The 15,787-nt window shown below is 39.4% G+C and overlaps 1 protein-coding gene across 4 annotated transcripts in view; it reads left to right on the top strand.

The window, feature by feature from the left end:
• Positions 1 to 15,787, top strand: part of CDH11 (cadherin 11) — a 177,913-nt gene that overhangs the window by 123,950 nt on the left and 38,176 nt on the right. For all 4 annotated transcript variants that reach the window (XM_033218672.1, XM_033218671.1, XM_033218673.1 and 1 more), the window contains 4 exons: positions 1,142 to 1,436; positions 6,940 to 7,059; positions 8,031 to 8,198; positions 11,879 to 12,066. In XM_033218672.1, coding sequence (XP_033074563.1) covers positions 1,142 to 1,436; positions 6,940 to 7,059; positions 8,031 to 8,198; positions 11,879 to 12,066 — 771 coding nt within the window. The remainder of the gene's footprint in view (positions 1 to 1,141; positions 1,437 to 6,939; positions 7,060 to 8,030; positions 8,199 to 11,878; positions 12,067 to 15,787) is intronic.

Below are 15,787 nucleotides of genomic sequence, written 5' to 3'. Positions count from 1 at the left end.
TACCCTGTGTACCGCAAAGCAGGCTTTCTGGAAAGATCTGATCAGTTCAATTGTTTGTAGTAACAAAAGCCAGGAAACAAGCTAAGTGTTCTTTAGAAGGGGACTGCTAAAAAAAAAAAAAAAAAAAATCATTGGCCGCGCATGGTGGCTCATGTCTATATTCCCAGCACTTTGGGAGGCTGAGGCAGGCAGATCACTTGAGGTCAGGGGTTCGAGACCAGCCTGGGAAACATGGTGAAACCCTGTCTCTACTAAAATACAAAAATGAGCTGGATGTGGTAGCGTGTACCTGTAATCCCAGCTACTTGGGAGGCTAATTTAGGAGAAATCGCTTGAACATGGGAGGCGGTGGCTGCAGTGAACCGAGATCACGCCATTGCACTCTAGCCTGGGTGACAGAGTGAGACTCCACCTCAAAAACAAACCCCCAAAACAAAAAATTTTAAAAAAAGATAATAACCTCCATACAGTGGATGAGGAAGATCTATAGTTATAAACGTGGAATGGTCATCTTTGTTAGAGGAAAAGGATGAGGTGAAGAATGATGTGTGTACTCTGTAACTTTACTGTATAACACTAAACTAGGGTGCATATGTATGTGTGTAGATTTCCTTGCATATGCATAGAATAGAATATTTCTTATAGGATTCACAAGAAACTGGTTACAGTGATAATCTCTGAGCAGAGGAGAAAATGAAGGAACGGGAGTCAGAGTTGAGAGGAAGACTTACTTATTGCATGAATGTTTGCTTATATGTTTTTAAAAATAAACACACATTTATTTCAAACTATTGAGACATGCTTAGGTTTTTGTATTTTGTATATGTGCATATATATGGAAAGAGGTGAAGGGAGAGCATGAATCTTAGAATTAAATATACATATATATGTGTGTGTATGTATGTATGTGTGTGTGTGTGTGTGTGTGTGTGTATATATTTGAACTCTGGCTTCACTGTTCTGCAGTGTGACCAAGGCTATGATATTCTCTAAGGTTACCTTTCTCCTGTTGTAAAATAGGATGAGAACATTTCCCTTTCCTGGCGTGTGTGTGTGCAGCAGATTGTTGCAATCACTTGTAAGTGAGTTTCCCCACTGCATTCCTCATGAAATTAAAAATCTCAATTTCTCTTTTTTCCAGCTTCATTCGGATATTGACTCTGGTGATGGGAACATCAAATACATTCTCTCAGGTGAAGGAGCTGGAACCATTTTTGTGATTGATGACAAATCAGGGAACATTCATGCCACCAAGACGTTGGATCGAGAAGAGAGAGCCCAGTACACGCTGATGGCTCAGGCGGTGGACAGGGACACCAACCGGCCACTGGAGCCACCGTCAGAATTCATTGTCAAGGTCCAGGACATTAATGACAACCCTCCGGAGTTCCTGCATGAGACCTATCATGCCAACGTGCCCGAGAGGTCCAATGTGGGTGCGTACCGTGGGAGAGGCCTGCTCTGCTTCCAGGCCTGGTGTCTCTGTGGTGGGTGGGCTGAAGCCCGTTCTTCCAAATCAGGAGGTAGAGCTCCTTCTCTATCTTTTACGGCAAAATTCTTTTGTTCCTCTGTAAAATGGGAATAACAATTTCTAGTCTTGTAGGAATAGAGCTAATACACATCCAGTCACTAGGGCATATTGATGTCTAATAGATAATGACAACGGTAATATTTGTTGCATGCAGACACTGTGCTAATTAATGACTTACATGCACTATTTTATTTAGTTTTTACAATGATTAATCTTTACAGTAGGGTAATTCCAACTCACCATATTTCACAGATAGGAAACCCATGCCAGAAACAAGTTAACTAATTTCTTTAGGGACATTTGTGCGATTAAATGGATCTAAAATGTACATTTAACTACAGCACTATGTTACCATGTATTAATTCAGAAGTAGGTATATCTTTTCAACATGCTTGAAGACATATTAAGTTGCTAAAGGATAATTTTTTGAAAGATTTCTTCAAAGAATTAGCCACCTTCTGGCAATAGCTTTCTTTATAACATGCACATAATGAAACATTTATATAATGTTTCTTTTGAGAAACATTCCTCATATTAAGAAAGGTTGGTCTTTCAAACAGTGAGTAGAACTGTTCTAATCAGGGAGTGAGTCTGCTTAAAAGAGTCTTAGAGCTCAAATGAATTCAGGATCATTTTACAGACGAGAAAAACCCAGCACCAAGTATAGGAAATCAACCTACTTAAGAAAGGTAGGTTTGACTCTAGAACGCTAAGATCCTTCCACTGTGCATACAGAGCTTTTTATGCCAGAAACTGGTGTATTCCTTTTCCACAAGGAAAAGTCAGGTACTCATCAAAAGCCAGTCTGAGCCATTTCCCACCTTCGTCTCTTCCATTTTCCCTGCCCAGTCCTTCAGCCTCTTGGTGTTTAGCATGTGTATTATAATGAGAAACAACAAATATCAAATAAATCCATAGAGAGGGAACAGCAGTGTCAGCAACTGAGTGTCAGGGGTCGGGATGGGGAAAGTCAAGTCATCAAAATATATAATCCGGGGAAATTTTCGTTATTCTCACCTTTGCAGGCGCATTGATGTTTAGGTATAACATTCAGGCTTTCTTTTTTTTTTTTTTTTAGTTTCAATTTTTATTTTAGATTCAGGGGGTACATGTGCAGGTTTATTTTATTTTATTTTGAGACAGAGTCTCCATCTGTTACCCAGGCTGGAGTGCAGTGATGCTATCTCGGCTCACTACAACCTCTGTCTCCCGGGTTCAAGCAAATCTCCTGCCTCAGCCTTCCGAGTAGCTGGGATTACAGGTGCGCACCACCATGCCCGGCTAATTTTTGTGTGTGTGTGTGTGTTTTTAGTCCAGACGGGGGTTTCACCATGTTGGTCAGGCTGGTCTTGAACTCCTGACCTCAAGTGATCTGCCTGCCTCAGCCTCCCAAAGCGCTGGGATTACAGATGTGAGTCACCGTGCCCGGCCCATGTGCAGGTTTATTGAGTGAATATACATGAATATACTGTGTGACACTGAGGTTTATGGTATGAATGACCCCATCACTCAGGTAGTGAACAGAGTACTCAATAGATTTCAGCAGTTGCCCTCTCGCCCCACTCTAGTAATCCCATGTATATTATGCCCACTGAGTAAATATTGGGTCCGTTTATACCCAATGCTTAGCCTCCAGTTATAAATGAAAGCATGTGGTATTTGGTTTTCTGTTCCTGTGTTAATTTGCTTAGGATAATGGCCTCCAGCTGCATCCGTGTTGCTGCAAAGGCATGATATTATTCACGCCACCATGCATAGTATTCCAGGGTATATATATATATATACACCACATACCCAGTCCACTGTTGATGGACACCTTGGTTGACTCCATGTCTTCGCTATTGTGAATAGTGCTGCAATAAATATACAAGAGCAGGCGTTTTTCTTGTAGAACAATTTATTTTCCTTTGGGTCTATAAAGAGTGATGGGATTGCTGGGTTGAATTGTAACTTTTTTTTTTTTTTTCTGAGACAGAATCTCACTCTGTTGCCCAGGCTACAGTGCAGTGGCACGATCTTGGCTCACTGCAATCTCTGCCTCCTGGGTTCAAGCGATTCTCCTGCCTCAGTCTCCTGAGTAGCTGGGATTACAGGTGCCTACCACCACACTGGCTAGTTTTTTTGTATTTTTAGTACACAAGGGGTTTTGCCATGTTGGCCAGGCTGATCTGAACTCCTGACCTCAGGTGATCAGCTCACCTCGTCCTCCCAAAGTGCTAGGATTATAGGCATGAGCCACCGCGCCCAGCCTTTAATTGTAATTCTGTTTTATTTGAGACTTTTCCAAATTGCTTTTCAGAGTGAACTAATGTACATTCCAACCAACAATGTATATGTGTTCCCTTTTCTCCAATTCCTCACCGGCATGTTATTTTTTAACTTTTTAATCACAGCTATTCTAACTAGTGTGAGATGGTATCTCATTATTGGTTCAATTTACATTTCTCTGATGTTTAGTGACGACCAATTTTTTTTTTTATGTTTGTTAGCCATTTGCATATCTTCTTTTGATAAGTGTCCATCCATGTCTTTTGCCCACTTTTTAATGACATTGTTTTTTTACTTGTTGAATGGTTTAAATTCCTTATAGATTCTGGATACTAGACCTTTGTTGGGTGTGTAGTTTGTGAATATTTTCTCCCATTCTGTAGGTTGTCTCTTTACTCTGTTGATAGTTTCCTTTGTTGTGCAGAAGCTCTTTAGTGTACTTAGGTCCTGCTTGTCAATTTTTATTTTTGTTGCAATTGCTTTTGAGGACCTAGTCATAAATTATCTCCCAAGGCCAATGTCCAGAATGGTGTTCCTGGGGTTTTATCCTAGGGCTTTTATAGTTTGAGGTCTTACATTTAAATCTTTAATTCACCTTAAGTTAATTTTTGTATATGGGGAAAGTTAGGGGTCCAGTTTCATTCTTCTGCATCAGGCTAGCCAGCTACCGTAGCATTATTTATTGATTAGGGAGTACTTTGCTCATTGCTTAATTTTGTCAACTTTGTTGATAATCAGGTGGCTGCAGGTGTGTGGCTTTTATTTCTGGGTTCTCTATTCTGTTCCATTGGTCTGTGTGTCTGTTTTTGCACCAGCAACATGCTATTTTGGTTACTGTAGCCTTGTAGTATAGTTTGAAGTTGGGTAAGGTGATTCCTCCAACTTTGTTCTTTTTGCTTAGGATTGCTTTGACTATTAGGGCTCTTTTTTGGTTCCATATGAGTTTTAGGACAGTTTTTTTTTTTTTTTTTTTTCTAATTCTGTGAAAAACAATGTTGGTAGTTTGATAGAAATCACATTGAATCTGTAGATTGCTTTGGGCAGTATATCCATTTTAATGATATCAAGTGGGAAAACATTCTATTCTCATGGGTTGAAAGAATCAATACCATTGAACGATCAATATTGCATTTGTTTGTGTCATCTATGATTTCTTTCAGCAGTGTTTCCAAATTCTCCTTATAGGGATAGTTCACCTCCATGGTTAGATGTATTCCTAGGTATTTTATTGTTTTGTGGCTATTGAGAATTGCACTGTATTCTTGATTTGGCCCTCGGCTTGAGTGTTATTGATGTATAGAAATGCCGTTGGTTTTTGTACCTTGATTTTGTATTCTGAAGCTTTACTGAAGTTGATCAGTTCTAGGAACCTTTTGGCAGAGTCTTTAGAGTTTTCTAGGTGTAGAATCGTATCACTAGTGAAGAGAAATAATTTGACTTCTTCTTTTCCTATTTGGATGTCTTTTATTTCTTTCTCTTGCCTCATTGCTCTGATTAGGACTTCCAGTACTATGTTGACTAGGACTGGTGAGAGTGGGCATCCTTGTCTTATTCCTGCTCTGAAGGAGAATGCTTCCAGCTTTTGCTCAGTCAGTGTGATGCTGGATGTGGCTTTGTCATGGATGGCTCTTATTATTTTGAGGACTCAAACATTGTATTACGGCATATGACAGTATAGTCTTTGTTGTCAGACAGTGCTATGAATCATGGCTGCACTCCTAATCAGCCATGCAAACCCAGGCAACCTGTTATACCTTTCTAGGTTTTCATTTTGCCATCTATAAAATGAGGATAACATAAACTATGTTGAAGGTTAAGTGAAATAGATGTGAAATGCAAAACCATTGTAAAGGATGTAGCAGAGTTCTAGAAGGAAATTAAGCATTAAAAATTAATAATTTCCCTAGCCACGCGATGATGGTATTTTCCTTTATAAATCTATCCTGCCTAGAATAGTGACTGACAAATGGGAAGAGCTCCAAAGAGGTTGTTTCTATGAAATAATGAATTATAGAACAGTAACTAGAAAAAAGTGAGATGTACAACACACAAAAATCACTGACAACCCTATAAATTAAAGGGAGTGAGAGGCTGTGGAAACTGGCTCCCTTGCCTCCCATGTAGAACCTTGCCCCTCTGCTGAAAATGTTACAGAATGAACTTGAGTTTTGTTGCGTGCTGGATTGGGGTTAGAGTTTGGCAATTACTAACTTTGTGAAATAGATTACAAAGCTTCATATATCTCTTATTCAATTTCTCAATAATACAGTGGATGTAAAAAAATGCCCAGCAGAGGAATGCTGGCAAAATACATGGAATGTGCCCCCAGATCATGCTGGCACAGAGAAATTCGATAATTGCTGGTTTTCTTCTTCCAGCTCCTCTCTCCCTGCTCTGAAGCCCAGCACGCCATGCCCCAGATACTTGCTATTTGTGACCAGCCAGAAACAAAAGTTGTTTTTAGGAAAAACAGAGCCCCATCTTTCTTCAGGTTTCTGGCTTCCCTTCATTCTGACCCATGAATGCTCCCCTTACCTCTCACCAGATGTCTACTGGTGATTTCTGCTACATGGCTACCAGACCAGCTACAGGTGGGAAGATGCAATTTTCATGCCAGTAGGGAACAACATTCTGCTCAATATTTATGGCCATAAATTAATTAAATTGTAGTATTAGCAGCAATTTTATTACATGCAAAGCAACAATAAAGTGATGTATTTATTGTTCTGCTACAGATGGAAGATTATACTCTGTCCTTTCATGAAAGCAATTTATCGTTAATTATCATTTATTATACACTTTGGGAAGATTTTAATGTAATTGTTTGATATACTGAACATTTCAAGTGCATGAGTTGTAAGATATGTTTGCAATAATGTTTGTAATATTATTTTAATCACCAACCGATGCAGGATGTACTATAAATACAGAAAGTTCATTTTTAAACTGTGGGCATTTTTATAGAGAAGGAAGGAAGGTTGGTTGACTGGTTGCTTTGCATCTCAACTCCAGGAAAATGAGAGAATGTTGAATAATTGTGGTGCCTTCTTCAGGGTTAATTTTAAAATAAAACTTTGTAAACAAGAACATACTTTGAAAAGCTGAGGGGATGTTGCTAATTAATTTATTTCGCTCTTAAGGAACGTCAGTAATCCAGGTGACAGCTTCAGATGCAGATGACCCCACTTACGGAAATAGCGCCAAGTTAGTGTACAGTATCCTCGAAGGACAACCCTATTTTTCGGTGGAAGCACAGACAGGTACTGTGGAATGTCACTGTGACTTGTAACACATGGTGAATAAGAAGTCCCAGGCCTGATCAGAACTTATTTAATTATCTGTTTGATCAAATATGAAAAAGGAATAAAGAGGGCTACCCTACAGGGTTAGTGTGAGGATTAGATACTTGACCTGTGCCTGGCACACAGTTAGCACACCATGAAACATTTATTACTGTTTTTTTCATATTTCACGACGACCCAATAACAAATATAATCTAAAAACTCAACTTTAATGCCAGAAGTAAGACAGCAATAAGGACTAAGGCTTCCACAGTGCTCTCCATATTTCTCAGGTAACTGTTGCCATATCTACAGAGAGAAAAAGCTTCCAAATGTCTCCTAAAGATTTAAGTGAGCATGGCACACATGTGCCAATATCCAGCAATCATGTAGAATTCAGTTATTAATTTATCATTGTTTTCAGTGACAGGTGATAATAGTACCTGCTTGTATGAGCATTGTATACATTTAACCCATTTGGTTCACTCTTTTCAAAATTAATATTTACATTTTAATGTATTGCATGAAATATGCACCTCCTACTTTAAACGTAGTATGTGCCATCAAAACATTTCTGTGAATTGTATGCAGCAATAGACTTAGAGAAGATTGTGCTGGAAGTCAAAAAGTATGAGTTTAGTCATAGATATCCATGCAATGGCCACTCAAATATTTCAGTCTTTAGGGTGTTTATATCTGAGAAGAATAAGGTTATTACTTGCATGTACAGGAAAACATAAATACAAATGTTGTATAGTAAGTTTTATGATTTGCTTGAAAAGACATAATGATGCTTCATTATGGCTGCCTTTGGTTGTAATTATCATGTTGAAATGATTCTTGCCCAGGGCATGAGCTATTTTATTCAGCATTGCTTCCTCAGTGCTCAGAACTTTCTTGTCATAATGTTATAAACGAATATCTGTGATGTTGCCTGCTCACCTGTCCAGGTATCATCAGAACGGCCCTACCCAACATGGACAGGGAGGCCAAGGAGGAGTACCACGTGGTGATCCAGGCCAAGGACATGGGTGGACATATGGGCGGACTCTCAGGGACAACCAAAGTGACGATCACACTGACCGATGTCAATGACAACCCACCAAAGTTTCCTCAGAGTAAGTAGGTGGGCTTGGTTTTCCCTTTTCCATGGTGCCACAGCCAGCCCTCTGCCTCCTCTAACCTATTCCTGCTTTACTCAGGTATCAAAAAGAAAATCTAGAAAATGAGGGGCAGTTCATATCATTCTTACAAAAACAAAACACAAAAACAGGACAACAACAGCAATAACAATGTCGGGGAGTAGAGGTAGTAGGAGAATGAAAAAATGTAAAAAGTTCTACAACCCTGGAAACAAAACATTGTTTTTGCTAAGTATTTTGCTTGGTAGTCATGATGCAATCTAGTAATTAATGAACGCTTTTCTGCCTCAGTGTCCCCATTTCTAACCTGGATATAATAGTACCTGAATCTGCTATCAATGACTATGTAACAAATTGCTGGAGAACAGTGGTTTAAAATAATAATAATAATAATTTGTTTTTATCATGTGTCTGGAATTTGGGCAAGGCTTGGAGGAGACAGCATGCCTCTGTTCCCCACAGCAACAGCTGGGGACAGCTCCACTGGGGTTGGAGGATTCACTTCCAAACCAGCTTACTTGCGTGGCTGGCAAGTTTGTGTTGATTGCTGCTTCCTTTCTGTGTGGGCTGGTTTTGGAACGTGTGATTCCCAAGGGCACCAGGCAGAAACTGTGTTGCCTTTTGCTAACTAGCTTCAGAAGTCACATCGCATTGTTTCCACTGGAGTCATCAGGCTGCACAAATCTAAGTGGAGTTTATGTAGACTCCACCTTTCAATGGAAGACCTGTCAAAGTCATGTTGAAGGAAAAGCACGTGGGATGGGAGATATTGTTTGGCCCATGTTTTGGAAAATGCAATCTTCCACAGTACCTAATTAATAGGATTACTGTTTGGACTAAAGGAGCTAGTGTAAAATCTTATAATGACAACTGTCTATAAGTTGTCAACAAATTCTAGCCATTGTTATCTGGGGGATTATGGCTGTTCCACAATGTTCATAAAATTGTGAAGGGAATTAAATGAAAAAAATGATTTTGAAAGGTTATTATTAATAATTGTAATTATAGCAACTACCATCATTTAATGAATAGTCACTGCTATTGTAAATCTCTGCAAGAGCCTACATTATACAGATGAGACTGGCTTCCATAAAAACTGCATAAGTTGCCCTAGAAATATGACAAAGTCAGAGTTTGAACACAAGTTTGTCTCTGTATGTATAGATGTATATGGATGGACAGTATGACTGTGGTGCTGCTGGTGCTGCTAATGCATGGGGGGTTCATCATGAAGGTGTCTCGTTAGAGCCTGTGAGCTCACTATCAGAGAAATGGAACATTTTGCAAATGAGATAACAAGGAAGGCAACTAAATGTGGCCCCAGGAAGGCACTGTGGTGACTTAAAGGAATTCAAAAACAAGAATCTACACAAGAATCTTTTGCCTGGCTGGGCACAAGTTCAGCATCCTCAATAAGCCTGAGGCTCATATAACATTCTAAGAGCTGCATGCTCCATTATCCACACTGTACGATTGTCTAGTGTGCTGGAAAAGAAAGGTCAAGCAGAATTATTAGCAGGCAGCCCTTACTGCCCTTGGTCATAGATAATCATATAGTAAAGTTACATTGCTACTGTACTGGTTGTACTGGTTTCGCTGCCATGAACTTGAATGAGATTTGGAGAAAATCTGCATAGGACAATTTTTTTAAACCTTCGTATTAATTGCTAATTATCTACAAGGGACTCCCACTTCCCACTCGTCCTTTAATGTAGAGGGCATGGTGAGATTAAATAGATTATGAATCCAAAAGAAAGTTGCAAAGCAAAATACTATTGATAAATATAGACAAAGTCTTGGAACTGATGAAATCTCTGTAAGAGGAAATTAAAACATAATGAGCATAAGTAACTTGCCCAAGACCACTTTGCTTGGAAATGATAGAGGCAAGATTTTCAACCCTGGCTTCTCGATATTATGTTGCGCACAGAGTATTAAATGTGAAAAGCAAATAAGATAATGTTGAATCTCAGCTACTTACTGAAAACCTTCCAGTGATTTCCCCAAGTTTAAACAAAACCTGAAACCCGCAATGGTCTATTTTATGCAATTTGGCCTCCACTTCCCTACATGCCCTTCTCTCTCACCAGAAGGCTGGAGTCACTCTCCTCCTCTTGTTCCTCTGCAGGTTTTAGGATCTTCTCACCTTAGGGTATTTGCCACTTGCTAATCACCTAGCCTGTAGCTTTTATCCTGCAGATATTCACATCATTGTCTTCCTCAGTCTTTTTAGATTCCTTTTTCTAAAGAATGTCTTCTTCTACCACACTACTCAAAAATCAATCTCTCCCTCTTTCTGCTTCTCACCTACGCATTATTAACACAAGCACTCATACACATCCACAGACTCACTCACAAATAGCTCACATTCATACACACACTCACACTCTTACACAACAGATTCATGCCCACACAATCACTCAACAGCCACTCACACATTTACCCCCTCACACACAATCATGCACTTACACACACACAACCACACATCCACTCACAGAACCCTCACCCTTTTACCCTACTTTCTTTTCCTTTTTCAGTGCAGTGACATCAGAGTGTGTTTACATTTGTTTTTATTTTTTCTCTTCAGTCTGCCTCATTAGGAGAGGAATCTTGACTGTTTTGTTTAGTAGTAAACGAAACAACCAAATAAAACAGTGTCCTGGCACTAGGACGGTACCTCCATGTACAGTATTAGGCTCCCAATAAATATTAAATAAATATATAGGAAGGTCACACTGCAGGAAAGCTTTCTGGAGAAGGTAACGAATGACCAACTTGTGAAGGAGGTAAGTTGTGAAGGAGGTGAAATAAGGGGAGTGTCAAATATAGAGTTAGACAGAGAGTGATGTTAAAGATAAAGTTTGCATTTTTTTTTTTATTTTTTATTTTTTATTTTTTTGAGATGGAGTCTTGCTCTGCCGCCCAGGCTGGAGTGCAGTGGCCGGATCTCTGCTCACTGCAAGCTCCGCCTCCCGGGTTCACGCCATTCTCCTGCCTCAGCCTCCCGAGTAGCTGGGACTACAGGCGCCCGCCACCTCGCCCGGCTAGTTTTTTTGTATTTTTTAGTAGAAACGGGGTTTCACCATGTTAGCCAGGATGGTCTTGATCTCCTGACCTCGTGATCCGCCCGTCTTGGCCTCCCAAAGTGCTGGGATTACAGGCTTGAGCCACCGCGCCCGGCCAAAGTTTGCATTTTTAAAGTAAATATGGAGCTGTTGAAGGAAGGCTTTTAAACAGAATTTTTTTTCCTGGGCTGTTGGCAATACCATAAGTGAGTCTTGGAGTTAACTCATGGACCATCCTGAAGACATGAAAAGAATCTTCAGTTATTTCGATAAATGAAGACATGCATGGTTCTCCCTCATTACCTGATGGGAAATGTAACACAGCATTGTTTTCCTCCCTTACATGTGACAGGTGACTCCAGCATTTCACCTGGTTCCAGATATTGCTTTATTACCCTTCATAGAACACATTCTTTTGACAAGCAGGCCATGTGGGATCTTCCTCCCCACATCCATTCACTTCTTTCATGTTTTCAGTCAATAGAAAGTTCAATTTCAAATCTTTTGAGAAATTTATTGGGATTCAATGAAATCTAGTCTTGCAGCTGCCAAATAAAAGGGAAAATAAAAGTAGATGTCTTCTTCTTCTAGGCGTATACCAGATGTCTGTGTCAGAAGCAGCCGTCCCTGGGGAGGAAGTAGGAAGAGTGAAAGCTAAAGACCCAGACATTGGAGAAAATGGCTTAGTCACATACAGTATTGTTGATGGAGATGGTATGGAATTGTTTGAAATCACAACGGACTATGAAACCCAGGAGGGGGTGATAAAGCTGAAAAAGGTGAGTTAGGGTAAGGAATCAGACATGTCAGTGGTGTGACCTGCTCTGCCAAGGCAACACTGCAAGAAATAGGGAGGCGACGGTTAAGAAATGAGAATTTGTGAAACCGGGGGCCGACCCGGCTTTGTAGTTGAGCTCTGAGCCCTGGAAGATCACAGAATTATATTCCTTTCTGTTACTGCGGACAAGCTGACAAAAGGGGCTGGTGATACTTGCCTGAGATTGCTAGTCAGTTCTTAAATGTTTTCCGATGGAGGGAAGCACAGTTCTCTCATGGCGGGAAGGACAGTGAAATAAATCTAGATTTTGAAGAAGCAGCCCTGAGCATGCATGGAATTGCCCTCTTAGCTCTGCCACACTGAATCTGTTAGATAGGCTGCTCAAAACTCTTCTTGTTTGAACATTCAAGGTTCACTGCATTGCTGGACCCTCTGTGAAACTTAAGTCAATTCTCTGCTTGTTTTTATCTCAAGTGAACCTGGAGAAGCAACAATAATGGACCTTCTCCCATAGTCAAATAGCCTGTGGACCTCCCCTCATAGTCAGGTAGTCTGTGGACCTCCCCCCAGAGTCAGTCATCAAAAACATGTCTCTGGGATTAATTTATTACAAGGAGAAGTTTAGTGTTTCTTCTTTTTTACATTCACTCAACACTAACTACTGGCAAGACAGAACACCAGCTTCTTACAAACATCATTTCATTCAATTTTCACAAAAACAAAAACAAACAAACAAACAAAAAGTATAAAGTAGGTAGTATTATCCCAATTGGCAAAGAGACCTCCACTTAATTTTGAGGAGATTGGGTCTCAGACAAATGAAATCGTTTGACCCAGTCACTGTCACACAGCTCAGGCATGCAGACCTGGAATTCACACCGTGGTTATTCTAGAACAACTTCCCTCTCAAGACATTTCGAAAACAGCTGGCCCAGAAAGTGTTTGTAAAGGAGTGCCAGATAAGATTCACTTCCAAGTGGAGAAATAGTTCCCATACATTCTAAAATGGTTTCTCCCCGTGATTTACCATTTGAGAAATCAACACCTCTCCATCATGAAAGTGTATGGAGTATTAAATCAGAATTGGAGGATGGGATTACCTTGGTTTTAATCAAGCATTCATTTTCAACTTGATTTTGTAGCATGCATATTAAACTCCTTGGTGTGGTGGAAAAGATTGGACTGTAACACTGATAGAAAGTTAATTTGAAGAATCAATAAAGAGGCCAGTAGCTAAAGAGGAGGCAAGGACGGACCAGTGGGGGAAGACTGGTCCTGAAAGGAATCTTTCAGGTGGGGGAGCAAGGAGTGACCTGTGCTAAGAAGCTGGCCTTTTACAACATTTTAAAGTGTGTTGGGGTTGGGGAAAATATTATGGGGCACAAAACAATGAGAAGGTAGGGAGTGACTGTTAAAAAAATAAAGAAAATGAAGGATATGGAAATTGGGGTGAAATTTGGATACTTGGAAAAGTCTACGTTAATGGATGAATGGTAGGACTGAGAAAGCCTAATTATCAACCACAGGGAGCTAGGGTAGTCATCACTAATTCTGGTTTCTCCTCTGGAAAAGTAGCTGTGCGAATTGTGTGTTGCCTAGAGCTGTCAACTTACTTCGTTAATTAATATTACTATCTCTTCTGCTTGACACTGACATGTGAACATTGACATCAAAGATTCCTGCCTCCCATCCTTTGCTGTTCATGTAATTGGGTAGTTGGTTATGCTAAGGTTGTCACCTGTTTTCAGTGTATTCAGGGCATAAACACACACTGTATCTCTGAAATCCTGAAACATTTAAAACACCCCCATGGAACTCACACATCGCAAATGAGCTCTCTGCATATGATTAATTTGCACATTTGCCTCCAATTCAGTGTGTTTATTCTAGGCAAAGGAATAATCTTCTATAAAACACTGATGTTTAGGTTTTAAACAGTGTAAGATGTTATTTCATTTGTAAAAGAACATTTGCTCAAACTTGTAGCACAAAGTTCCAAATGTCCACCAGGGGAAAAAAAAGAAAAATTATAGATGAATTTAACAGAGTAAAAATATGACTCCTTGTGAAAGTCGTTACATGCAATTTAATACCATAAAAGTCTATAGAGACATTCTGGCGCTATTTCTGCATTTTAAATTATTTTTTAACTTAGTATTTTTATTTATTTCCTAATTTATTCACCCATTTTTCCACCAAGAGTTATTGAGTTTTTATTATTTGTCAGGCAGGCCCTTTGCCAGAGGCTGGAAATCTAAAGTTGAAGAGACAGAGTCCTGACCACAGGGAGTTCACAATTTAACAGGACAGTGAAGTGAAACAATAATTAAAACTGAGAGAGTTTTCTCAGCCTTGGAGGTGTTGATGTCTTGGGCTGGATAATTCTTTGTTGTAGGAGGCTGTTCTGTGCCTTGTAGGATATTTGGTAGTATCTAGTATCCCAGGCTTCCCCTCAATAAAGGTCATTAAGCACATGCTCTACCCCACCCCAATGTCCTGATAATAATAATAAAAATAATTTCTCTAGACATTGCCTAATATCCCTGGAGTAACTGGGAGCAAAATCACTCCCCAGTTGAAAATTGCCTGCAATAATGTGATAAGACCTATGAACGTGGGTCATGAATGACTTCTTGAGGGAGGCAGTTCTCAAGCTGAGTCTTGATAGATGAGGAGGAATTTGCTGGATAGTTAAGGACAGAAAAGGCAGAAAAAAATAACTCATGAAAGGCTAGTATCAATGGAAACAGGACACATTTAAAAAGCTGCAATACCTTCAATCTTGAGAGTCTTAAGATAGATGCAGTAAAACCAATGAACAAACTTGTTAAAATTCAAGGGAGACATTACAAAGAATTGAAGAAGGTAGAAGAGGTAGTGAGACGGTAGTGAAGGAGAAGAATTCAAGAAATAATTACTAGATAGAATCGTTCATTTATTGAATATTTTAGAAAGCAATAAATCCCTCTTGCGTTCTCTCTTAAGTTTAATGGTGAACAGGGGAGAGAGAAACTACCCTTGAGGTATTTAGACAGTCTCTATGTGGTTAGCGGAGGAAGAACCGGGGTCAAATAAAGGTGAGATTTTAGGTGGCTTCGTGGACTTAGAGGGGAAAATCCGATCTGTTCACGCAGCACCTTTGGCTGAATGGGAATCCCATTTATCTCAGAGAAATCACCGCACAGTGTCTGAGCTATTTATTTTCAACAAAATAAACTCCTTGTAAAGCAGTGTCAGAGCAGAATTATAAGGCATTTTTAATATTCCCTGTTTTAATAAAACTTTTTATGTTTGATTTTGCTTTATATTCTTTGTCCGCACATATATAGATATGGATACATAACATTTAACACGGTTGCAATCAGAGGGTGATCTGATTTGTTCACTTAATGTCACATCATAAACATTTTACATGCTGTTATATAATGTACATAATCATTTTTAATGACTACATAACATCCCATCCTATTGATGAATCATTATTTCCTTAATAAAACCTCACAGTTGGATTTCGTGTTTTGTGTGTATATTTCCACAGATTAGATATAACCTTCTATTATATCTAACAAATATCATGCATTTTTGAATATTGTTTGTTTTGGTTTTCTGTTGAATTAATCCCTCAGGGAAGATTTTCAGAGGTGGGATTAGTAAACTAGGGGGTATTAAGATTTTTATGGCTTATGCAATGTGTTGCCTCATTTAGCTTTATTTCAACTACT

The sequence above is a fragment of the Trachypithecus francoisi genome, unplaced genomic scaffold (genome assembly GCF_009764315.1).
Source record: "Trachypithecus francoisi isolate TF-2019V2 unplaced genomic scaffold, Tfra_2.0 Lachesis_group10, whole genome shotgun sequence".
NCBI lineage: Eukaryota > Metazoa > Chordata > Mammalia > Primates > Cercopithecidae > Trachypithecus > Trachypithecus francoisi.
This window is presented reverse-complemented; position numbering and strand designations above follow the sequence as displayed.